The sequence below is a fragment of the Biomphalaria glabrata genome, chromosome 12 (genome assembly GCF_947242115.1).
Source record: "Biomphalaria glabrata chromosome 12, xgBioGlab47.1, whole genome shotgun sequence".
NCBI lineage: Eukaryota > Metazoa > Mollusca > Gastropoda > Planorbidae > Biomphalaria > Biomphalaria glabrata.
This window is the reverse complement of record NC_074722.1, coordinates 14,497,450-14,518,762: the sequence shown is the minus strand read 5'-3', so window position 1 is coordinate 14,518,762 and position 21,313 is coordinate 14,497,450. Positions and strand designations below refer to the sequence as shown.

The 21,313-nt window shown below is 33.3% G+C and overlaps 1 protein-coding gene across 4 annotated transcripts; it reads right to left on the bottom strand.

Moving 5' to 3' along the window:
- Nucleotides 1-1,568: 1,568 nt before the first annotated feature.
- LOC106056202 (TBCC domain-containing protein 1-like) lies at nucleotides 1,569-19,324 on the bottom strand. Of its 4 annotated transcripts, XM_056005815.1 has the most exons (20): nucleotides 19,233-19,310; nucleotides 17,690-17,745; nucleotides 14,153-14,323; nucleotides 13,233-13,294; nucleotides 12,745-12,807; nucleotides 12,178-12,278; nucleotides 11,673-11,781; nucleotides 11,343-11,418; nucleotides 10,847-10,922; nucleotides 10,388-10,475; nucleotides 10,231-10,297; nucleotides 9,452-9,572; nucleotides 9,002-9,086; nucleotides 7,964-8,012; nucleotides 7,262-7,341; nucleotides 5,905-6,027; nucleotides 4,137-4,312; nucleotides 3,874-3,971; nucleotides 3,083-3,232; nucleotides 1,569-2,222 (listed from the first exon to the last, which is right to left on the bottom strand). In XM_056005815.1, exons 3-20 carry the CDS (start codon nucleotides 14,243-14,245, stop codon nucleotides 2,142-2,144), a joined length of 1,698 nt encoding a protein of 565 aa, XP_055861790.1. In that variant the 5' UTR covers nucleotides 14,246-14,323; nucleotides 17,690-17,745; nucleotides 19,233-19,310; the 3' UTR covers nucleotides 1,569-2,141. The 4 variants fall into 4 exon arrangements, with proteins under 4 accessions (XP_055861790.1, XP_055861788.1, XP_055861791.1 ...); XM_056005813.1 differs by lacking the exon at nucleotides 17,690-17,745 and having other exon boundaries at nucleotides 19,233-19,324; XM_056005816.1 differs by lacking the exons at nucleotides 17,690-17,745; nucleotides 19,233-19,310 and adding an exon at nucleotides 19,052-19,175.
- Nucleotides 19,325-21,313: the final 1,989 nt, after the last annotated feature.

Genomic DNA, 21,313 nt, shown 5'->3' with positions numbered 1-21,313 from the left:
CAGAGCTTGTAGCGCTCAAATGTCAGAACTTGTAGCGCTAAAATATCAGAGCTTGTAGCGTTAAGATATCAGAAGTTGTAGCGCTAAAATATCTAACGATAAAACCTGGCGCTCGTCTGCTTAGGTCTCCGAAAAGGACGACAGTTTTTTAATACCTTGAAGAAATGTCCCATGGTTAATGAGGGTGCCATGTGGCCTGCACAACGACCAACCGCCTTTACTTTTCACAAATTAAACTAATCTCAGGTGGGTGGACTCAGAAGCGCCCAAAGATCCCGAAATTAAAAATTCAAGTCTTAACCAGGATTCGAACCCGGAACCCCGGTGGGTTGTGTGGGTTGTCTGGTCAACACGTTTCCTAAAAAAAAAGTCTGAAGGACATTCCCGTTGATTTGTGAAGGCAGACGATCTTGAGACCATTTGAAGGTTACAGAACGACACGGTGTGTGAACCGTCTTGGAAAGTGAAGACAAAGGTGGCGACGATTCTATGAAGATCTAATTAAAAGGGGAGGGGCGGCCTCGTGATATTTGACCAACTATTGCATCATATTACTACATAAGGATATCTCTGTGTGTGTAGTTTATTTATCATCCACAAACTCTGGACAAAGTAGAAGACACAAAAAGAAAAAAAAAAAACTACGGTTGTACGTAATTCACGCATGCCTCCATGCAGCGTGCGACTCCCCAGACCTGCCGAGACGGAATTGAGTCTAGGACTAGGAGAAGGAATGCGGCACGGTTTCCTCTTCCTCCCTGAAAGGTAGGGGGGACCACCGAGAGTTAAAGCTTGGCCTGAGTCCTGCAAAGTACGAACCAATGGCTCGTCCTGTATTGAGCATTGGTGATGAGTTAAGACTCCTCATGTCAAGCGTACAACAAGATTAAACTCAATTCATTATTCTAATTCCTGCTTGCTAGTACAAATGTAAATGAAACCTGAACAAATAAAATATGATGTTAAATTTGACCATATCTTTATTTATCATCATCACTTTCAAGTACAGGCATAAACAAAATGATCTGTTGAGTGTACACAGGAATCATTATGACACCTATGATGTTTGACTTGGTGAAATAAATACATGAATATCAGTAGAACCAATGGGGGGTGCATTCAATCCATTAATCTCATACAATTTCTACTATTGCTAATGTATCTGGTCACAACTTCAGTCAGAATGGCTATACAATGAGTCAACATCAACATCTATGTATGAAATCTAGTCTGATGGTGCACTGGCAAGAGGCAAGTTTAAAAGTCAGTTAGCGCCAGAAACTAAAGCAGAAGACGAAAAACAAAAAGTGTACATGTCAATTAGAAACAAAACAAAACAAAACTAGGAAAAAAAATCACAAATCGTATTAGAAAACATTTCAAACACAATGAGCAAGTTTTTGAAAACAAAACATTCCATAAGAACTAACAAATGTCTTTTTTGTTTGTTTGTTTTCAAACCATTCATAAATAATAGCATAAGAAATGCAAAAGTATCAAACCAGACACTAAAAACTGTGATCCTGAGGAATATCTCTCTATATATATATCTTGTGTTACAACCAGACAAGGTGTAAACATGTGGTGTGAATGTCAAATAATAAACAAAACAACACTTAATCCAATCCCAAATTTTAAAACAATGAATAGGTTAAAAAAAAACAACACTATAAAAAATATTGACTAATACTAATATTTTCTTAATTAAACTGACTATGAAGTTCCTGTGGCTCACAAAGTCTTGCTGGAACATCTAAGCATTTATTATAAAGATGTGAACAACAAGAATAGATCTTATAATCAGCCAAGTAAAAAATTCCCATACAGTAAACTTGCTATTGCAAGCAACAAGTGATGAAACGTTTCATGTCACCAGCACAAGAATCAACAATCTCTACTTCCTACACAACAAAGGTAAGACCAGAGTGAGCTCATAGACATGCTAAAGCCTGATTTGAATTAAAACAATTAACAAGGGGAGCTAACTAGATTCCTCTTTCCTGGTTGAAGGGAAAGAGGAAGAGGGGGCACAGAAAAGATATGAATAAACATAATATTTAAAAACATGGAGATTTTTGCATTAATAGAAACTAGAAAAATGAAATTAAATTATTTTGTCACATCCATAATGGCTGAGCAGATCATTTCTTCTCAGAGACAGCCTGTAAAGGAACAACCAGGCTGTCCAACTCTCGCTTGTGTCCAGTCTCAGACAGCCAGATCTGATAGAGAGAAAAGATCTTTCAAAGTAATGTTCAATTTTAGTAGTTACATACATCTCTAAGATTTAGCTCTTAAAATTTTTTTAACCAGAAAAAGGAAAGAATGAAAGAAAATGTTAACATTTAAAAAAAAATAAATTCAAACTATAAACATCTACATTTAAAATGTGCAGTGATTAACTTTTATTTTCTTTAGCAATTGCTACTATTTTCCTTAGCAAAGACACAAAAAGTTTGAAGCTCTATACAAATGACATAAGAAGAAAAAAAAACAACAAACAAAACCTGTTAAAATTATAAGACATAATGCTGGTAATGATAAAAATGTGGGTTCAAATGATAACCATTGGTATGTAGAAATGACATTGATTTTAAGATTGTCTGTTAAAATAATATACTTGAATTTGTAGATAGATTGGGAATGTAAGGGAGTACATTTCTTATGGGGCAATGGTCATGAATTCTCAAAAGCCAAGAGGTTTAGTTGAATTTCAGATATTCTTCTTCTTCTTCTAGCCAGCTTTATTGCTGCTGAGCTGTGAGCTCTTTTGCAGACTGTGCCAAGGAAAAATAGTGTGCTGTTTTCTTGAGCGAATTTCAGATATAGTGAAAGCAGAAATAAAAGATATCTCTTTAAAAGAGACCTTTAAAGTCCATGAAGCATTTAAGTTTCAGTTGATTTCTTTCAATGGATCAATAGTTAATGAAGAAATTAAATAGCATTAGGACTTACAGAAACAAGAGCAGTAACACATGACAAACTAAATAATGCAATTAGTATAGGAACTATATTAATCTTTGTTTTTTTCCTCTAACGATGAGATATCCTGATTTCCTATGAAATCAAATGAATTTCTTACATGAAATCTAGACTCTACCAGAGTCTGAAACTCTTTCCTCTGTTCTCTTGACAATCCAGCATCTTTGACCATGTGCTGCCATGTGTCAATCTGCTTTTGTCTTTTGTTTAACTCCTTCTGATAGTGTGCTGGGAGACTGCAGGGTATAGACTGAAAGCAAATATCACTTTGATCAAGCAATTATTATGTTATTATGCTCTGTTCAAATATTCAACCATAAAGCAGAATTACACTAGACTTCAAAATAAATTTTAAAAAGAACAAGTAAAAAGAATAGAGATTTCAAATACTTCAGTTCATAAATTCTACAAGAATTATCACACGTTTAAATCACAATATGGAGTTACATAAATTCTACAAGAATTATCTCATGTTTAAATCACAATATGGAGTTACATAAATTCTACAAGAATTATCACACGTATAAATCACAATATGGAGTTACATAAATTCTAAAAGAATTATCACATGTATAAATCACAATATGGAGTTACATAAACTAGATTTGTTAAGGCAAACTAGAAATATTAAACTAACCTCATTGTGCCCACCTGTTAAATATTTACAAACCCCAATACCTTTGAAATAAATCATAACCTGAACCTTCCGGTCTAGTTCTATATTTATTCTAGTGACTTGTAGTGCACATGATTGTAGACTAACTATTTTTTATTTTCACTATTAATATTGAAAGACTTGGTTAAGCCTATTGCTCTGGTCTGTGACATTTGGTTTACTTTTTGAACATTCTTCTTTTTAGTATTTAAAGTTCCAAAAATTTCATCACTGACCTTTGTTGAACCCTGCATCTCAAAAGGCACAGAAAAGGGATAAAACTCAGATTCTGGTAAAATTTGCCAAACAGGTTGATCTTCCCTGTGGTCTGGCCCTGAAAACATGTAAATACACAGACTCAACAATCTACCACACAACTATATGTTTATCTAAAAGGAAACTAGAATCAAGAAATTAAATGAAAAAAAAACAGCAAAAAAAAAAATTTACAAAATGACAAGAGCATAAAAAAAATTAATAAAAACCTACAGTCACGTACCAATACAGAGTGGTTGATCCCATTTGTTGGGCACTATTCCAATGCCAGCTTTTAACATGTGCTCTTCCAGTGATGGATAGAATGTATGATATGGCGCCAACATGATAGTGTCATTTCCACTCAGAATCAATGGACGGTTCGGGATGAGGAGGTAGAGTGTACATAGAGTTGACCCACTGGTGCACAGCAAGGAAAGAGAGTTAGATTATAACATATCACTTTCTTAAATTAAAATGTGCTGTCTTCTCTACAAGTTCAGGAGCTATGATTTTCACAGATGTTGATAGTAAAATGATCCTGTGGTCTGTTGTTAATGTACATAGTAATTGAGTAGATCTAGTTAGCATGTAAGTTTTATTTCTACAGAAAGGGAAGGATATTACTCAATGATGCTGATAGTAAAATGGTTCTTTTGTGTTGTTATTGTTTGTATGTTTTTTTTGTTTATAGAAGGGGAAGGATGTTGATATACATATTACTAGAGTTTTGCTACTTTGTGTATGCTAGTAATGTCCTTGGTTTCAACTGGCTAGTTAACCAAGATGTTGCCTTAATAAACATCATATTGAAGGTTACAGCCCCAATCTAGTATTTCTTCTTTATGATATTTAACTTTAATTAACGCCAACATTAATCTGTTGTTTTGTTTTTTTTTACAAAAGGCTTCAATGTCAAATGTAAATTACACATAAGTATATGTAAAACTTTTTTCAAAGATAGAAGGCTTAGCTTTAAATTAGACTCACATTACCTAAAACAGAATTTAAATATATCTATTTGCACAATTTTCATCCAGTTTAGTATAGCAATGTTGATTTCTTTCCCTACATACCAGACACTTTATAATTTGCTTTTTAAATATTAGTTTTCTTCTTCTTCTTCTAGCCAGCTTTTTGCTGCTGAGCTGTCAGCTCTTTTGCAGTCTGTGCCAAGAAAAAAGTAGTGTGCTGTTTTCTTTAGTTGTTCAGCACTGCCGTACAGGGTGTTGGTTATGTTGGGCTGGAGTGGTAGTAGGGTCTGCCTAAGGTGGATTAGGAAGGGGCATTTTAAAAGGGTAATGGTTTATGGTTTCATAAGGGTGGGTGCAGTGTGGACAAAGGGGGAGTTGTGTGGAATTTATTTTATTGAGATGGTAATTTAACAGAGGAAATATTAGTTTTAAAATGGAATAAAAGACTTAACAAAATGAAAACAAGGTTTTCTTTGATTGCTCCAAATGGGTGTTATTTTAATATTTATTTTTTCTGTTGCCTTAGCTTATTTATTGGTGAGCCTATCAGTCATTGAAAGCATTGTCTTAGCATACACATTTCTTTAGCAGACATTCAATATATTTTTTTTAAATAGCGTCTTGTTATCTTATCTTATACAGATGTTCCTTCAAAAGAGAAGATAATTATGTCCTATTAGAACACTCCTTGTGTTACTCTAGCCATGAAAAAAGCTTCTGAAATCTATTCCTAATCCTGTAATTCTTGTGGATTTAAAAGAACCAAAGGAAGAATTTATGTGTAGTATAGCACCAAGCTTAAATAAAAATTAGTTTTTGTTTTAATGCTAATGTTGTAGATCACATGGTCAGAGATTAAAGTTACTTAAAAAAACTACAAAATATTTATTAATTATTCTTCAATTAGTGAGAGCAATAAAATTTAAAATGTCTATTATAACTTAAAACCAAATCATTTTTATGAAGTACTACTTTGTTCAACAAATTTTAGAGAAATGGTGCAAAGTTTTGTTATATTTAAAAAGAAATATTTCTGACCTGATCATAAAATTCCTACAAGGTGCAATGATGGTGACATTCTCGCAGCCACTGACATGCACCGTTGCCTCCACAGGACCAAGTATCAGTGTTGTGTTTCTACATTTTTCAATTGTCACTGACCTGGAAAACATAAGGGGGAGGGGGGAGGAATAATGACATTCATGCTTCTGGTGCAGAATTTAATACATTAAATTAAATTATAGCTTTTATATAGCGCTACTTTTATGCTTATAGCATGCTCAGAGCACTATGGTCCAATCTCGTTTGTGGACCAGGGGGGGTGGGGGGAGGGGGTATCTGGGAGAAGTAAACACAACTCTGCTCGAGTTGGGCGTCAAACCTCGAGCCTCCTTCATGGGTAGCCAAGCCAAGACAAATTCAAGCGTACTTAGCCTCTCGACAGAATGCTAAAAGTGGAACAAAGCATTAGGAAAATTCATTGAAAACTAAGGTTTTTTTTGGTGCTTTGTTTTGTTTGGTGAACATTTCTTTTTCTTCTAGCCAATTTTTTAATGCAGCTTTCTCTAGGCTCTTGTGTAGTTTGTCAACATCACAAGTATTAAGGTTTTCAAGATCTACCAATATTGAGTGAGCTACTTTCAATTTAATAGTTCCCTTAAAAGAAAAAGCTTGCTACTGTGTTGATATTTTCTGTCTGTATGTGTGCCATGTTCAAATCTCAAAAATAATAAGTGGTATTGAAACTCTGTCCACATCATCACCATCACCAAAAAAAAAAGGTGTAAATTTGTATTTTACCTTTATTGTTCTCAAACTAGGTGCAATGGCTATGTTATGGAATGTGTATTTGTATTGACTAATGAAATACACCGTGCTGACTAAGATGCTATCGCAGGCAGCAAAAGAAACATGCATAAATATTGAATGTCAAAAACAGTATATATAAGTGACTAGCATTACACACTGGCTAGGCCCATTGGTTGGTTGGCCTTTAGTTCATTTTGTAGAACACTTGTAAATGTTATTGTGGAGCCCTATTTTGGAGAGACATTCCTGTACACATATATGGCAAGTTAAGGTGGCTTTCCCGGGAGAGAAGCCCATGGATTTGTAAGTAATTACACCAAGTTCAATTGTACAATTAGAGATCCATTACAAAATAAAATTTGTTTAGGATAAATTAGTTGACTGATTTATCTTCAGCAAACAAGACATCATACATGTCATTGTAAAGCTAACTACAAAGGTGATGATGAAATATAGTCTCTATATTTGCAATAGTCCATTACTGATTCAAATAGGGAAAAATAAGGTTAAAATTGTGGTGAAGTATTTACACATAACCTGAAAGGAGATAAAAGGGAGACTATCTAGTCAAAAGTCTCCAACTGACCTGAGAGGTGACAGTAGGTAGAGGAATGAATGGTGACTGCGATGTATTTTCACTGTACTCATCTCCAGAGTTCCAGAGCTCTGTGGAGAAAAAAAAAAGATTCAGAACATTAATGGAATTAATGTTTAGAAAATTTGGTTCTTGTCCAGTCCACTTTTTCTTTCCCTTTTGTATAGATAAAATGATAAAACTGGAAGCTGCTTTTAAAGACAGAATAGTTTATGAGTAAAACAAAAGTAGTTCTATGAGTTGTTGATATTCTTCTTTCTGTTATTAAACCATTTAAAATCTACTCAGTCCACTGTTTTCCTGGTCTGTTCAGGCATAAGTTTCATGGTTGAAAGGTTCTTGGAAAATTAGATTTTGTATAGGTCAGTCTTGTCCAAACTTTCTCTGCCTGGGGGCTATATACATTTCTAAAACACAAGTCATAGTCCAAATCACCTAAAACCATCATTGAATCCAATGGAACCAACCCTAAGCAGCTACTTAATGACCCGTGGACTGGAGTTTCGAAGAGCCAGGTAGCAAAGCAGCATTTGGAAAAAGTTATTTTATCTGTGTCTTTCTGAGCTGACAACTTTCTGTATGCTGAAATGTGTACATTTCATATTATGTATTATTGATGAATCAAAATATGGCCTTTAAATGTGAAAAAATAAATTTGTGCATAAAGCATTACAAAAAGCAACAATGACCTACCCTGGCTATAGTCTGCTTACTGATTTGACTCATGATTATCATCTTGTTTCTGAAGGGGAAAAAGAAAAAGAAAATAAATGTTGATACGAGAGAGTGGGAAAAAAATCTATATCTAAAATAACAGACAGTATGAAAAAGAGAACATCAGACTTCAAAGAGTCAAAGGGATACAAGAGCACTGACTTTATAACTAAACTTTAAAACTATTTTCCAGGATATGTGTTTGATGAGCAGAATATAGGTAAATAAAAGACATACATTAGCCATACATATTTACAACTGATAAGGTCTTGGTAAGGTACAATCAAGCCACATTGATTAGAAGCAAGGACATGAATCATTTATTGTAACTAGTAAGTTTCTAGACTTAACATGTTTGGTTAACAAAAAAATATCAAGACTAGAAATTTGGTAAAGTGTCACTATCATAGACCCATCTGACAAACAAATGTTGATCAGTACTGTAGATTTTACCTATAAAAAATTGAAATGATAGGTATTGTGTTAAAAATGTTAATCTATGTGTTCAATTGATGCATTCAAACATCAAGGGAAAGCATCCAACTCTCCCTCCTAAAAATGACTTTTTTTTTCTTAGCATTTTCAGATCTTAGTTTTCAGACACAATGATCGCTACTACAAAGTATCTTTATAATGACAATAAAATCAATCACATACTACAATTAATTTTAGATAATTTTAAAGAAATAAATCTTCTATTCAAATATTTTATTTGAAACAACAAGAGAGCCAAACTCTAGTAGTTTAAAAAAACCCACTAAGGTAGCTTGCCATCTATGGTGCAAATGATGAAAAGTTCATCTGTTTCTGTGGCCTAGTGTTAACACAGGTGTCATGGAGCCAGAGCAATGACAAACCACCTTTCCGTTTCCCCATATAATGACAGGTAAGATCTGATAGACTCAAAATCTGTTTTCAATGGTATTTGATCCGAGACCCCTTTATAGGAAAGCTAAGTACTTTACCATTCATTCATCACATCCTCACTAGTTAAATAATAAAGTAACATCGTTTTACCCTTTGATATGCTCTTTAGGAACAGTTGGGGCATTGGTGGCAATCTTCCCTCTTTTATGACTGTGTTCAGACTTGACATCTTCCCCTGTTGATTACATTGCTGGTTACACATGGTAGTGCAAAGTACATCATCAAATAACAATACATAGCCTAGACAGAGTTTATACAAAAATACATTGTTTAGAAATATTTCTAAACAGCAATATTAAAGTTTCTGCATTTGTATAATGTCACACATAGATTCTAAATCTGAGCTTTATTCACTTGAAAGTCAAGTCTTATGAGAACAAGGAATCTGCTAAATTTAATCTTCACAATTGAAATACTCAATAAAAACAAATGATTAACTTGAACTCCAAGTTTTATAAATAATCCAAAACTCTCACTGAATGTGATGTAAAATATTTTTGTGAGCAAATAAACAATCCACACAAGTTAAACAGTTCATACCTATAAATGGCCAGGACAACCTTGTGCCAGATGCTATACATGCAGACACATTGTATGGGTTTTGAACCAGGCATTCTTTTAACCACACAGTGAATTGTCGAGTTAAAAACATCTTATTGGCCTGTTATTTTGAATATAAATAAATTTAAGACTCAAATAAATAACTGCAAGACTTCAAAATAGTATTAAAGTTTTCTAAAAAAAATATTTGTTTCCCAGATGTTTAAATTACTGTCTTTTAATTCAACTAATGGCTAATTGGTACTAAACAGAAACCATTTACTATTATAAAAACACATAAAGAGAAAGTAATTACTTTGACTCATCAAAAAAAAAAGACATAAAAATGGAGACAATTTCTTCTTGAAAGGGACCAAATAATCAGAGAAGTGAAGTATTAGCTCAAGAGACTCTACCACTTGTTCTCTAATGCATCTATAGGGCAGATGATGTAAAGGCTCCCTGTTTCTAAGACTGATGGTTAAAAAGGGTGTCATGTGGCCAGCACAATCACCAACCACTATTACTTTCCCCAACTAATGTCAGGTACTTTGGGTGGACTTAAGGACATCTTACAAATCTCCAAGTTCACCATCCCAGTTTTCACTGAAATTCAAACCAGAGACACCTTGGTTCATTAGTCAAATGTTTTACCACTCAGCGACTACGCCCCAGTATTATATAGAGACACCTTAGTTCATTAGTTAAATGTTTTACCACTCAGCGACTATGCCCCAGTATTATATAAAATGTATGTTAAATGAGTTGAACACTCTCACCTTCTGATAGCCTGACTGCTGCTGTACTGTCTGCAGCATAGCCAGATCTTGAAGTTGTATCAGTGAACTAGAAATTTGAAGAAGAAAATTGTATATAGCATTTTCACCTAAATGTAGACAAATTAAGACATAATGTTAGAATTTTTTTATTCAATACCTGGAGTTATCTAACTTTCCTATCAAAACAAAACCAAGAGCTTCAACTGCTTCTAGAGCTAAATACTTTGTAGAGGTTGCTCCCCCTGCTGCAAAAAAAAAACAACAACATAATAAATAATAAAATTTAAATGGAATCTCTAAATATAATTAAACTTTTGTACTTCTATATTTAATTGAACATTAACATATTTTCCCACATATACCCCATTTAACCCACACATGCATATACCTAGCACAAATTTACAAAATAAGTAAAAACAAAATCATACAACCAGCACCCTTAAATTACCCTGCATGTCCAAAGCATGACTTGCTGTAAACTACTGGTATATAAAGTTTATGAGTAAAATAAATTTTGAACCCCACACCTTTGCATACCCTACACAGCTGCCCTTTTTCTGCGACAACGTGTATAACCTGCAGGTTAATGGCAGATAGAAAATAAAAAGCACCAAACCTTCATCTGAAATTAGGTCAGTAAGCTCTCCAATATTGTTCTGAATAAACATGTGATGGCTATGATCATCTAATGACTGAAAGGTATAATACATGTGTTGATTTTTTATGTTAACTTTAATAGTATCCTAAAAAAAAAACTTAATAAAATACTTCATAAATAATGATGTGTTTATACCTGTACATGACAAACTTGTTAAAACAATCTATTTCATTGCTGCTCTAACAGAGTTGTCCTTTAAAACATAGCAATACAAGTGTTGCAAGGCAGATATGTGGTTGGAAACAACAGGAAACGAGGAAAATGGGCAGGCTTAAACAAACCTGGAGTAGGTTTGCAGTAAAGCTGAGAGTACTGGAATGACATGGGAGCAGATAAGAAAGCTACTCAGCACTGAGTTCAGTCGAGAGGTGTATTTCCAACTTTATGCTTGCCCAGGGGTACACAGGATTAAGTAAGTAAGTAAATGATACAAAAAGCATAGGACTTAATTCACCTTGCTTGTCCCACCTCTTGGTGTAGAGCGTCCATCTAGTTCACACGTTGTTGCTGAGCTGGACGTACTCGGCCATCTTACCAATGAAATCAAGTCCAATAACTTAACAATTAAAATAATCAGGATTTAAGCTTTCACCCAAAACAACCAAAAAATTATTTAATTTAATTTAAAGAATTCTAACCAATAAGCATAATGCATCTGTATTTAGACTTCTAGGATAAACCAAAAAACCCAATTAAAACCCATTTGACGTTAAAAAATTTTAAAAGAATAGCAATTAATGAAGCGAAACTCTTATCAAAAGAAGGAGACTTGTGTAAAGGATACTCATCTCCTGCAACTAAAGATGTTCTTAAAGACATTCTGTACAACTGCTGCATGCTTAGAAAAATGACAAACTTGTACAAATCAACTGACTCTGAAGCCATCATTTTATCTGATAATACATTTGAATAAATATAAAGTTTCTGTTAGGAACAGTATACTTTAACATTTACACATATGGAAAATTAATATTTCACACACACAATAAAAAAATTATATCCTACATTTAGTAAGCCCCTAAAAATAAATAAAAAATATTCATTTAATAAATTTATAAAATTTCAGTTTTAAACTAAATTTAGATTAAATTTTATTATTTTTTAACAGTAAAAAATTGTTAAAGTTTAAAAATCAAACAAGTTGAAGGTTAGGTTCAATAATTTTTTTTTTCTCCTTTTCTAACATCTCAAATTCTTTTTAATTATGTTTTCAACCCAGCAAAAGTTTCCAGTTATTCTAATCCTATAGATTGCAAGGTCTGAAAGAGAAACTTATAACAAAAACCTACTTCTGTCATGCTGATCTTTAATCTTTGCAAGCTTTTCATCTTTCTCTATACATTCAACTGGAGAAATACTTTGGGTAAAAAACTGACAAGTTTGGAAATACCTGAAGATAAAGAACATAGATGTCAGCCATCACTGTACTACTTGACAACAGTGGTTCACTCAAGCCTAATTTTCATATTAAAAACTGCATTTTAGTTCAATCCATTGTCAAAATTTCGTGTCACAGATCACCTTCACCAAAAAAAAATGTTACTAGAAGTAAATCCCCCAAAGTATATGTGACCTGTGGGTTTGGAATCATTGCTTTGTAAATATCTAAAAGTAAGAAAATCAAATTATATAAAAAAAAAGATTGTTTTTGATTATTGTAATTTGTAAACTGATGTCTACATTAAAAAAAAAATTATACTCTATTAAAAAATGTAGCTAAAAAATGGGTAGCAATTACTTAAATTCTAATATGTATTTTTATCTATTTTTTTTTTCTTATCAATTTTGTTACTCTTAAGAAAATGAAAATGATAATTATTTTTTCCCCATAGACTTAAAAAAAAAAAAAGACTTACATCCAAGCAAGATCTTCTGATAAATGAAGTTTATTGCAAGCTATATGCTGCCACATTGTGTAGCTGAAAACAAAAAAGAATAAATCAAATGTGCTGTTGTTGTTTTTTGCTACATATATATTACATTTGTATTAATCCTACACTTTAAACTATTATTTTATAGGCACTTTCAAATTGGGGCTAGACGTCAGGTATTATATTCTTGTTTGTTACTTTCAATGTGTCAGGTACAAATCCTGATGTTGATCCTTTATTGTTGGTGCTGACTAGAAACCTAGAATCAAGTCCCAGACTTTAAGCAGTAAGACTAGATGTCTTAGCCACAAGGAAAGTAAAAACCAGCTACTTACTGAGCTGGCTACACATTAGTTTCATTTGGGATAGCCTGATAACCATGTTCACTCAAAGGTATCTTAATTTTTAACTTAAGTTACTTCCATGAAATAAATTCATTCTGAAAGTAACCAAACAAAGTTTTCATAACTTACCTTAGCCGTGGAAATCCAGCACTGCCTTTGTTCTTAGAATATACAACAATTTTGCGAATATTCTGAAAATAACAAACCAAATATATTACGAAGAAAATAAGTGTCCCTATCTATGCAGTCTTGTCAATAGATTGAGAATCAATACATAGAGTGATACTAGTCATTAAATTGTGTAATAACTTAGTTATTTGCAAATTGACAATGAAAGATTTTTTATGTTTATTACAGTGAATATTGTTATTAGTAACATAGACAAAACATATATATATATTGGTTAAAGAAGTACAAGCATATTTATGATTTCACATTATGTCACTAAACAAAAAACTCAAATACAATTTACTATCCATAAAAATGTTTGTTTAAAATTCTAAATTTGAGGCAACAGTTAAACAACACTCAATAATTGAAATGATTAAATGCTAAATATATCTGTATCTAAAATACAAAATAGTTCCATTTCAAGATGGTAATTTAAAGATCTATGGAACAAAAGAAATATTCTCTTTTTTTTTTTTATTTTGCAAATGTTGACTTGCATCCTTTTGTGACTGAAAATGAACTATCAACATTACAAATTGTAATTTTTTACTTTTACTTTTCTGTTTTCTTACTTTCCTTGCTTGTTTGTTTTTCAACTAGGAAGGTCAAAAAATCTTTATAAAAGATCTCAATGGAAATGATTATTTCTTTAAATTTTTTTGTTTACTTTATTTCAATTCATAAAATGATTGAAGCCAGAAACTAGGCTGGTTGAGTTATTGACACAAGCGGTAAAAAATTTGGACTGCTTACAACTTATAACAAAAAAAAAAAAATCTGGTTCTACATGTAATCATAAAAAGAGTCACAGAGACTTTTAGCAATGTTACTAGGTTGATGATCAGTAAAAATTGAACTAATTTAGTTTATCCACTTACGGTGCTATTTAGCCTTGGATGTGGTGCAACTGGAATTGTTCCATAGCTAAACGGCTCTGCTTTTACCCAAATTGAAACATGTTTTGAAGCCATTCTATTTATTACAATGTATAGAAATATCAGCTTTCAAATTCAGAAGTTTTAATGATGTCAAAATCAAATATCAATGAGCTGAAATATAAACAATTAACCAATTAATTTGATTCAATAATTAAATTGAATTTGAATCCTATTATTTTTAACATAAACCTGATTAGAAAAATAAAAAAAGTTTTAATGAATATCCATTTACATTTAAGTTACCCCAAATTTTGTTTTAGAAAGAACTACTGATTTTAAAGTCCAAGCTTTTGGTCTACAACAAAAAAACAAAAGTGTTTATACACACATAGTCTATATAGGAGTCTCCTGCATGTCAGTCCTACTCACATGAGTATTTTTACACTATTTATTATTAACATTTATTGGCTCAATTAAGATTTGCAGCGATTGAGTTTTATTTTAATTCTATCATCACACACAAAATACAAAAATTTAATCAATGTACATGTGGAACAGGCTGTTTGAGAAAATAATACCATTTCTGCCTATTACACTGGCCCACTATTTCTAACAATGTTGATCTAGATTAGAAATAGGACAATTAGTGTAAACCATTTTTGTTATTTTTTTTACTTGATCTAGATCTACAGTAGTACAATTGTTGTCTAAAATGTCTCTAGAGTCTTATTTATTAAATTTAAGGCAATCCATATCAGAATCTGAATCTAGATCAACACAATAACTATAACAGTTAAGTCACCCAAAGCCTCTATATAAATCTAGATTCAGTGTAGACTAAAGTGTACCAACTAAATACACATCAAACAAAATAAATAAATGCTGGTTTAATAATAGATTAAAGAAGCTTTGTAAATAGAGAGAAAACCTATATAGAAAATTTATAGAATCTAAGGCAGAAAGAGTTTATAAAAAGTATATTAAAATTAAACACCTAACCCAAAAAGTAAGTAGACAGCTTCAGAGTGAAAACATAAACAATATAATATCTAAGGATAACAACAAAAACCTATGGTCATACATTAAGTCTAAGAAAATGGAAAAAACATGCATAGTACCATTAAAAGGAAAGATAACTTAACACACAATGATAATGAAACTAAAGCTAACATCCTAAATAAATTAAACTCAAGATAACATTAAGAAACTGGAACAGACACAAAATAGAGCAGTGAGATTCATAACAAATGAATATTCACACTTAACCAGAGTAACACCTTTAGTAAAATCACTTAAATTTAGAAATCCTTCAGGACGGAAGACTCAAAAGTAAAGTAGCAACTTTACATAAAACACTGAACCATAATCTTCAAATACAAAAACAAAATTTAATAAAATACTCTGAAAGACACAAAGATAAAGGCACATTCCTTGTCCCATATGCTAGGACAAATTTGTACAAATACTCCTTCTTCCCTAGTGCTATTAGAGCATGGAATGGGTTGCCTGAGCTAGCCAGGAAAACCAGTGACTTTGCCGAATTTAAGTCATTGGTTAATATGTATGACTAAATGCATGACGCGTAGGACGTAATCATCTTCTTTTTTGAAGTAACGTCTGTATTATATAAGATAAGACGATAAAATACTTTGCATCAGCATTCTCAGCCCCAGGAGACAAAGATATATTACTTAATTTGAACCAAGTAGACAACATAGGAGATATAGAAGTACAAGAAAAGGGGATCCAAAAACTATAAGCGAACATTAAACCGAATAAAGCATCTGGACCTGATGATATTCCAGCTAGATTACTCAAAGAACTGAGCAATGAGCTAGCACCAGTGTTCAAAATACTTTTTCAGGCATCTCTTAACCAGGGCAGGGTAACAAGGGACTGGAAAGAAGCTAATGCCCCCCCCCCATTTAAAAAAGGTGAAAAATCTAACCCAGGAAACTACAGACCAGTATCACTAACCAGCATCACATGCAAAATCCTAGAACACATTATATGTAGCAACATCATAAACCACTTAAACAAACATAATGTCCTTACTCCATACCAGTATGGCTTTAGGAAATGTAGATCATGTGAAACACAACTAATAGGACTAATTGATAATTTTTCAAAAGGTTTAAATAGTGAGAAAAGAGATCTTGCTATATTATTAGATTTGTCCAAGGCTTTTGACAAAGTTCACGACCATAGTTTGCTAAGAAAATTAAAATATTTTGGCATTGATGGTCCATTGCATCAAGAGATTAGGGTTTTCTGATAGGGAGAGAACAAACTGTAATAAAACGGCTCTAAATCAACACCAATAACAGTAAACTCATGTGTACCTCAAGGAACAGTCTTAGGTCCACTACTATTTTTAATTTACATAAATGGTTTGCCAAATTGCATTAGTTAAGAAACAAAAGTCAGATTATTTGCAGACGATTGCATAATATATAGAACAATAAATACAACACAAGATACAGAAATTTTACAAAGAGAATTAGATGAATTACAGAAATGGGAATCAAATTGGAGCATATCTTTCCACCCAGAAAAATGTCAGTTATTAAGAGTAACAAAAAAAACTAAAACAAATAAATTCCACTTATCTTATTCATGGTTAACCAGTAACACAGACTAAAAACGCAAAATACTTAGGTGTAATAATAAGTGAAAAACTGTCATGGAATCCCCAATAAAAAAATCAAACAAAGCATCAGGGTTTATTGAAATAAATTTCTATAAATCAAATAAGCACATTAAACTAAAATTTATTTAACGTTGGTTAGGCCAATAATAGAATATGCATCCTCTGTTTGGGACCCCTCAACTCAAGAAAACATTAAGAAACTGGAACAGACACCAGAAAAGGGCAGTGAGATTCATAACAAACAAATATTCACATTTGACTAGGATAAAATCTTTAGTAAAATCACTAAATTTAGAAAGCCTTCAGGATAGAAGACTCAAAAGTAAAGTAGCAATTATACATAAAACTCTGAACCATAATCTTCAAATACAAAAACAAAATCTAATAAAATACTCAGAAAGACACAAGGATCAGGGTACATTCCTTCCTCCATATGATAGGACAAATTTTTACAAATCCTCTTTCTTCCCTAGTGCTATAAGAGCATGGAAAGGGTTGTCTGAGCTAGCCAGGAAAACCAGTAACTTAGCAGAATTTAGGTTATTGGTGAATATGCATGACTAAATGCATTACGCATAGGACATAATCATATCTTCTTTTTTGAAGTAACGTTTGTATTATATAAGATAACAACCTCAACTTGATTTAGACCTAATCCAGACAGTTCAAGATTTTAAACCAGGAAACAAACCAGACTAGTTTAGAAAACATGGATAGCTGCCTGCTTGTACAATTTCACACTGCAATTATCTGTTGTCCAGAGATGGCATTAGCAGTGTGCAGGGCCCTGGGCGAATGTCATATATACGAGTAGACTATATATATTGTACCATGTCACGCTAGCGAGATAATTTTACCAAGCATTTCAACCAAGCCTAAAAACTTACAGATGTTTAGTGTATAAAGTTTCTTTTTTCTTTCATTTTTAAATTTGAAGGAACATCTGAAATATTTTATAAACATTTTAATGTAATTTACAGAAACCACATGTTGCTGAATAGTATTATCAAGATGTTTCCAACAGCAGCAGCTTTCATTTGATAATTGGCCTCCAGTAGCTATCTAGCCAAACAACATACTAAGAAACTGTCTTAAGTCTTCAGTACAAGAGCAAAGTGTACAGTAGGTCCTACAGTCGTCCATTCACTTTAACAGATCTGACTTTCTTATGAAAAAAATACATGCGAGTTTGTTTTAGTTTTTTACACTGAAAACACAGGCTTTATACATGGCCACCCAATGTATATGCACAGTAGCCTCTTGTGGAGACTGATTGGCTGAAATAATTATATTAGCTAGGCCACAGCAAAAAACAAGAAATTCTTCTCACACACCTCTTCCCTTTTTTTTATGGCGGACTAAAGTAACAGCACATTTACTTGATACAGACCAATTTTTTTTATACTGTAATGCGACATAACAGTACCGTATGACTCTTTATTTACAAAATAATTGATTTTGATTGATTGCTTCCTGCTGCATGTTTTTTTTTTTATGCCAAGGTAAACCATTAAATAGTGATAGCCACTTAGAATGTACAGGTCATAAGATGATAACTTTACCGAAACTGAACTGTATTTCGAAACCAAAAATGCCATGACAAGAGCTGACATGATTATTGGTATCATACAGGTGCCAGGAAATAGTGAGTAACAAGTCCTAGTTTATGAGTAATGGTCTGGTTTTCAAACCTGACAGTGACAAGGGAATCTCCTATCGCGGGGCCCCCTCTCAGGTGGGGGGCCTGGGGCAACTTGCCACCCCTGTTGTCTCAGACTCAATGAAATTCCCAGGTTCAAACCCTACCTGCTGTCAATGTGTCATCCCCCAACATCTTGTGGGAGGTTTGGGCTAGGGTGAAATAATTTACAATTGTGAAAGACAAATCGAGACATTTAAATTAAATTTAAAACTAATAAATTTGACTAGTTAGTTATTAGAGAAAAGAGCATGATATTTATTTTATGCATTGATAAGATTAGTCACTAGACTGTATTAAGTATAATTAAGTATATACTCATAGACTTGTATTAAGTATCATATTAGTATAGGTCAATACAAAAATTGCATATAAGGGGTTAAATATAATTTATATAAAGTATAATAAATAAATACTTAAAATAGACACTTTAAATTTAATTTAAAATTTTAAATAATAGAATAGTTATAGATTCTTGATCTATTAGAGTCTAGTCGCAGTCTAGAGTCTTGAATAGTTCCAAAATTTTTAATAGTAATAGTTTTATAACTTAAATTAAGTTAAGAGATTTAGAGATCTTTTCTAGATTTTAAAACAAAACATTTTTTTTTTAAATTCAGAATACGTGTAACAATCTACTCGAGAAATTTATTTTTCCGGAATGTCTAGATATCTGGATCTTGATTTATATTCTACTTTAATAAGGATATAAGATTAGATATAGATCTAACATCGATTAAATGTTTTCACCGTCCATTTGTAAACAAAACGTTAAGGAAATATGTGTTCTTAGTTGTTTCCCTTTGATAGAATAAAAAATGTGTCTCGGCGTTTAGTTGACGGTTCAATTCTTTTTGTTAATGACACACATAGGGTTCCCCATAGTTGTCTATGTCATGGGCGTAGCCAGTGGGGGGGGGGGTTCAACCCCCCCCCCCCCCCGAAATGAAATCCCCCCCCCCTGGGGAGTCGGAATTTAGTGACTGATTTTTTGCTTTGATTTTGTTTATTTTAGGTCAGATTTTAATACTAAACCATCACTTGCCCCAGCACAACCAAAGGGGTTTTGAGTTTAAAACCCCCTACCAGGAGGGTTTGATTTTAAAACCCCTACCAGAGGGGTTCGAGTTTAAAAACCCCACTAGGGGTTTTGAGTTTAAAACCCCCTACCAGGGGTTTTGAGTTTTAAACCCCCTACCTGGGGTTTTTGCAGTTAACTCCCCCTCTTCTATAAAACAAAACAAAAAAAAAATGCAACGAAAATACCCTAATTCCAAGAGCACAGTTAAGGAAGATTTTGATTTTAAAACCCCGTCTAAAATTTACGATAAACCCCCTCTTCAATATAAAAAAAAAGCTAATTACGCACTCAAAAATAAATAAAAACAAAGCAAATTTTACACTAAAAATGTTATAAGTGTAGTCTAAGGGGTTTTGAGTTTAAACTCCCCTCCAGTGGAGTTTGAAGCTAAAAAGTACCTCTTCAATATAAATAAAAGAAAATTACTCACTCTAAGATCTATGAGCGTAGTCCCTGGCGGGGTTTGAGGATAAAAAATACATCTTCAGTGTAAGAAAAAAAGCAAATTACGCACTCAAAATGCTATGAGCGTTGCCGAAAGGGGTTTTGAGTTTAAACCCCCATTCAGAGGGGTTTGGTGCTAAAAATACATCTTCAATATAAAAAAAAAGCAAATTACACTCTAAAATTATTTGAGCGTAGCCAAGCCAATCGGGGGTTTTAAGTTTAAACCCTTCTTCTACAGATGGCTTTTTTTTAAAGTTTAAAACCCCTCCAGATGGTTTTGAGTCTAAGATCCCCCTACAGAGAATTTTGAGGTGGAAAACCCCCAACAGAAGATTTTGACGATAAAACTTCTCTTTTCGATATAAAATCTAAAGCAAACTACAGTCACATAATTCCAAGAGCGTATTCAAGAGAGGTTACACATTTTTACCAGTGGCAGGGCTCCATTAATAAACTGCAGTGAATAGTCATCTACCGAAATCGAAAAACACTAAATGTAGCTCAACAAAGATGAGTAAGACAGATTTTAGGAGTCAGTTATAGAGATCGGATCTAAATCAAGGAAATTCTATGCCAAACTGGGAGTCGACCCCTTAGTAAGATTGTGAGAGAACGACGCATGAGGTTTGCGGGGCATGTTCTCCGACAAAATGAATTACCCATAAGAAGAGTTGCAATGATATCCTAGTACAACTTGACGCCACTCATTCATGGAGGTCCTCATGGTAGGGGGGTAGAGGCTTCAGACATTACCAGTGACAGATTTTTATGGAAACAGCTTGACGTCAAATGCTCCGAACGGCGTGGGAGGGTCTAAGTCAGTAAGAATATTATTATTATAGCTTTTATATAGCGCCACTTTCATGCTTATAGCATGCTCAGAGCGCTTTTGGTCCAATCTCATTTGTGGACCGGTGGGGGGGAGGGGGTATCTAGGAGTTGGTTTTCCGTGCTGCCTTTAGGCGCTCAGTAAACACAACTCTGCCCGAGTCGGGTGTCGAACCTCGAGCCCCCTTCTAGGTAGTCAAGCCAAGCCAAGTTCAAGCGCACTTGGCCTCTCGACCAGCACATTAGGTTTTTGAAATAAAACTTTTTAATAGCACGAAAATGCAGTGTAGATACCTCAGAAAATGCATTTTGTTGGCTTTCAATACCAGAAATAGTGCTTGGCGGCGGGGCTTCGCCCCGCGCTGGGGAGCTTCTAGCGCTCCCCCAGACCCATTTGCTAGTAATGTCGGGAATCTACAATTTTTCCACTAACTCATGGAAGAACCTATTCTAGGG

What these genes read in the sequence shown, in the direction of transcription:
- LOC106056202 (XM_056005813.1), bottom strand. Translation starts at nt 14,245, where the DNA reads ATGGCTTCAAAACATGTTTCAATTTGGGTAAAAGCAGAGCCGTTTAGC. An exon ending in CAAGAGGTGGGACAAGCAAG is followed by an intron (nt 10,923 to 11,342) that starts GTGAATTAAGTC and finishes TATACCTTTCAG; the next exon opens with TCATTAGATGATCATAGCCA. An exon ending in TGTAGGAATTTTATGATCAG is followed by an intron (nt 4,313 to 5,904) that starts GTCAGAAATATT and finishes GCTGTGCACCAG; the next exon opens with TGGGTCAACTCTATGTACAC.